The 5,000-nt window shown below is 48.8% G+C and overlaps 1 protein-coding gene across 1 annotated transcript in view; it reads right to left on the bottom strand.

Moving 5' to 3' along the window:
- Positions 1-238: 238 nt before the first annotated feature.
- Positions 239-5,000, bottom strand: part of LOC311372921 (copine-9-like) — a gene marked incomplete at its 5' end in the record, with an annotated part of 10,509 nt that continues 5,747 nt past the window's right edge. Inside the window, 5 exons of the mRNA XM_084489840.1 lie at positions 239-1,301; positions 1,885-1,958; positions 2,428-2,485; positions 3,026-3,128; positions 3,571-3,698. Coding sequence (XP_084345966.1) covers positions 1,119-1,301; positions 1,885-1,958; positions 2,428-2,485; positions 3,026-3,128; positions 3,571-3,698 — 546 coding nt within the window. The remainder of the gene's footprint in view (positions 1,302-1,884; positions 1,959-2,427; positions 2,486-3,025; positions 3,129-3,570; positions 3,699-5,000) is intronic.

The raw sequence follows: 5,000 nt of genomic DNA on the forward strand, positions 1-5,000 counted from the left end.
TCTCTCTCTCTCTAATCGGCTCTATCTATCCACTCCTTTATGTGGTCTCTCTGACACCGTATCCTTCACTCCACTCTCATCTGTCACACACACACACACACACACACACACACACACACACACACACACACACACACACACACACACACACACACACACACAGCCCCCCAGGGGGTTCAGAGATTGGCATTTCTCAAGTGGTGGGGGGTTTGTGGGGGGGGGGGGGGGGGGGGGGGGGGTAACCAATCTGTACCCAGCTGGGAAGAAGAGGCTGGGCGTGGCACACACAAGTGTGTCTGTGAGAGTGTGCACATGTGTTTGTGTGTGTGTATGTGTGTGTGTGTGTGTGTGTGTGTGTGTGTGTGTGTTTGTGTGTGTGTGTGTGTGTGTGTGTGTGTGTGTGTGTGTGTAGAGGAACAAGTATTGCATGCGGTGGTGCCAGCACTGTGGCTCTCACCTGCTCCACTTCAAGTGACATTCTCAGCATTTTAATTCCTGTCTAGACTTCCCTCTGACCCGCCCTTATTAATACTGGCTGTTCATTGGCTGACTCCATTTCCCTCTGAACCCTCCCTCATGAATACTGGCCGTTCATTGGCCGACTCCATCTCCATTTGCTGTTCATTGGCTGACTGTAGTCTCTTAGACGTGATTTGCAGATCTAAACATCACACCCAGCTGACCATATCTGACCAAGACACGAAGCAAACTCATGGACAAACTTCTCCATCTTACAGCGGGAAACAAGGTCAGATCTGTCTGTGATGGAGGTCAGATCTGTCAGTGATAGAGGTCAGTTAGGTCTGTGATTGGTCAGTAGGGGTCAGTTAGGTCTGTGATTGGTCAGATAGGTCTGTGATTGGTCAGATCTGTCCTGGGGGGTCTGTGATTGGTCCATATGGGGTCAGATCTGTCCTGGGAGGTCTGTGATTGGTCCGTAGGGGGGTCACATGTGTCCTGGGGGGTCTGTGATTGGTCCGTAGGGGGTCAGATGTGTCCTGGGAGGTCTGTGATTGGTCAGATGTGTCCTGGGGGGTCTGTGATTGGTCAGATCTGTCCTGGGGGGTCTGTGATTGGTCCGTAGGGGGTCAGATGTGTCCTGGGAGGTCTGTGATTGGTCACATGTGTCCTGGGAGGTCTGGCAGGGGGGAGCAGGAGAGTCCGGGCCGCGGTTCGATCCCGCGGGACTTCATGAAGGACAGGATCTGGTCGGGGATCTCCGCCAGCACGTCCTTGGCCAGCCGGGCCATGCTCAGAACCTGGTTCCCCGTGCGGTCGATGTAGTCCCGGAACGGAACAAACTGCCAAAGCAGGGAACACACAAGGAACTCAGTTACCCAGAAGCCCTCAGGACGGAGGCGGGGACAAGCCCTTTCTCAATACCAAGTACGCGGACTACGTACTCGCGGACTTGGAAGTACGTACTTAGCAAGTCCGGACTTTCAAGTACAGACTTCCGAGAACGCGAGTACGCACTCTGCAATTGGAACAGCAGCGGACTCGATGATGCATCCTGGGATATTTAACGGTCCCAAGTCCACACGAGTCACCTCCGATGCGTCCTCGGTAGAACGGACCTCATCGAGAACGCATCGAGAACACACACGGGTTTTACGACAGTTCTCGCGTACTTGGAATTGGAACAGTGCTTGAGCTACCACTGATGACGTTTCACGAGAACGCAAGTACACGAGTACACACGAGAACACGAATTGAGAAACGGCTACAGTACAGGGACACTAGGAACTCTGTTACCCAGAAGCCCTCAGGACGGAGGGGGGGGGGGGGGGAATCAGAACTGATGCTAATGTTGACGATATGAATCGGTGCGTGCAGAGACCCCCGTCTGGTCTTTTATTGTGAAAAGCCGCTGTGTGTGTGTACCTGTACAATGTCCCTCTCCGCCAGCCGGCCCTTAAAGGAGACCCGCACCTCGTCCCCGTCTAGCTCCTCCATCGCTGCACAACGGAACACACACACACACACACCGGAATCACACACACACACTGGAATCACACACACACACTGGAATCACACACACACACACCGGAATCACACACACTGGAATCACACACACACACACCGGAATCACACACACACACCGGAATCACACACACACACTGGAATCACACACACACACACACTGGAATCACACACACACAACGGAACACACACACACACACCGGAATCACACACACACACACTGGAATCACACACACCGGAATCACACACACCGGAATCACACACAATGGAATCACACACACCGGAATCACACACACACTGGAATTCAAATCACAATGGAAACCAAATGACAGAATCCAAACCATCCCGCGCTCAGAGAAAGGTGTACAGACTACTTTAGCAGTGTGGTCTCATTCAGCCCAGCATCTATTTAGGGTTCAGATCTAATCCAACAAAGAGATTTACCGTCAAACTCAGCCGGCCCCACCCCTACGATGATGATGGACATGGGGAGGGAGGCGGCCTGGACAGCGACATCACAACCAGAAGATCATTACATCACAAAGACAAGATCATTACATCATAAACAGAAGACCATTACATCACACATAGGAGAGCATTGCATCACAAACAGAAGATCCTTAAAATCCCATGCATGATATGTTGTTGTTGTGTGTCTTCAGATGTGTGTGTCTGTGTGTGTGTTTAGGTGTGTGTGTGTGTGTGTGTGTGTGTGTGTGTGTTAAAGTGTGTGTGTGTGTGTGTGTGTGTGTGTGTTTAGGTGTGTGTGTCTGTGTGTGTGTGTGTGTGTGTGTGTGTGTGTGTGTGTGTTTATGTGTGTGTGTGTGTGTGTGTGTGTGTGTGTGTGTGTGTGTGTGTGTGTGTGTGTGTGTGTGTGTGTGTTTATGTGTGTGTGTGTGTGTGTGTGTGTGTGTGTGTGTGTGTGTGTGTGTGTGTGTGTGTGTGTGTGTGTGTGTGTGTGTGTTAAGGTGTGTGTGTGTGTGTGTGTGTGTGTGTGTGTGTGTTAAGGTGTGTGTGTGTGTGTTAAGGTGTGTGTACTCACATTAACGACTGCCTCCTTGGTCTGCAGCATGTCTGAGATCACTCCGTCTGTGATCATCAGCAGCACAAAGTACTGAGAGCCGTCTGTAGTCTCAGCCGCACAGCTGGAGACACACACACACACACACACACACACACACACACAGGTTAATATTGCTATTTTGAGCAGCCATTCTTATTTTATTGAATGTAAAGCACTTTGTCAAAAAGCTTAATCATTTTTTATATCACTTCATTAATGTTAATAATGCTCATGTTATTGTGCGTTACAGAGACACTGACTCGGTTGATATTAATAACATTAATGTTAATAATGCTCATGTTATCGTGCGTTACAGAGACACTGACTCGGTTGATATTAATAACATTAATGTTAATAATGCTCATGTTATCGTGCGTTACAGAGACACTGACTCGGTTGATATTAATAACATTAATGTTAATAATGCTCATGTTATCGTGCGTTACAGAGACACTGACTCGGTTGATATTAATAACATTAATGTTAATAATGCTCATGTTATCGTGCGTTACAGAGACACTCACTTGGCCACTTGGTTGATGACGGGGGCGAAGTTGGTGGGTCCGTACAGCGTGACGGTCCGCAGGCTCTCGAAGTAGGCCTGGAGGACTCCCTCGATGCCCACGCAGTTAGGGTCAGCGCTGTCCCCGCTCTGGAGGTTAAGGTAGGGTTAAGGTAAGGTAGGGTTAAGGTAAGGTAAGCCTGGAGTGCCCCCCTCCACGCAGTTAGGGTCAGCGCTGTCCCCGCTCTGGAGGTTAAGGTAGGGTTAAGGTAAGGTAGGGTTAAGGTTAAGGTAGGGTTAAGGTACATGGAGTACCCCCTCCACGCAGTTAGGGTCAGCGCTGTCCCCGCTCTGGAAGGTTAAGGTAGGGTTAAGGTTAAGGTAGGGTTAAGGTAAGGTAGGCCTGGAGGACGCCCTCAATGCCCACGCAGTTAGGGTCAGCACTGTCCCCGCTCTGGAAGGTTAAGGTAGGGTTAAGGTAAGGTAAGCCTGGAGTACCCCCCTCCACGCAGTTAGGGTCAGTGCTGTCCCCGCTCTGGAGGTTAAGGTAGGGTTAAGGTTAAGGTAGGGTTAAGGTAAGGTAAGCCTGGAGTACCCCCCTCCACGCAGTTAGGGTCAGCGCTGTCCCCGCTCTGTAAGGTTAAGCTAATGTATGGTTAAGGTCTGGTTAAGGTAAGGTATGGTTAAGGTAATGTATGGTTAAGGTCTGGTTAATGTAAGGTATGGTTAAGGTAAGGTATGGTTAAGGTCTGGTTAATGTAAGGTATGGTCAAGGTATGGTTAAGGTAAGGAATGGGTAAGGTACTGTGGGTATGCCTCCAGTATAATATAGTTTATATAAGCTAGGGTAGGGATAGTATTGTATGTATTATAGGGTATGGATCACAGCTAGGGTAGGGATAGTATTGTATGTATTATAGGGTATGGATCACAGCTAGGGTAGGGATGGTATTGTATGTATTATAGGGTATGGATCACAGCTAGGGTAGGGATAGTATCGTATGTATTATAGGGTATGGATCACAGCTAGGGTTAGGGTTAGGGTTAGGGTTAGGTGGGGTTTCGTAGGGATAGTATTGTATGTATTATAGGGTATGGATCACAGTAGAGGAGGCAGGAGAAAGCGGATTAAGAAACATTTTAAAGTTATCCATCAGCACTAAGCCCACCCCTCCCTTCAGAGGCTGGGAGACAAATTAAATCATTCAGGCCGAAAAAAATGATTAAACAGGTTTATTACAGGCCTGCGACAGATACCAGATTATTATAATCTTTTGGTCAGAGCATCTGATTTATCTGATTTTGCTGTCAGGGTGCAAAGACAAGTTCAACAGATATGACAAAAAAAAAAGGCTTCTAAAACAAATCGCCAACCCTAGCTTTAAGCATAAGCAGGGAACCCCTCCCGTCACGACAAACAAGTCATAACTTCACGGACCAACGCTACCGTTA

The sequence above is a fragment of the Micromesistius poutassou genome (assembly GCF_964030765.1).
Source record: "Micromesistius poutassou genome assembly, contig: SCAFFOLD_6332, whole genome shotgun sequence".
Classification (NCBI taxonomy): domain Eukaryota; kingdom Metazoa; phylum Chordata; class Actinopteri; order Gadiformes; family Gadidae; genus Micromesistius; species Micromesistius poutassou.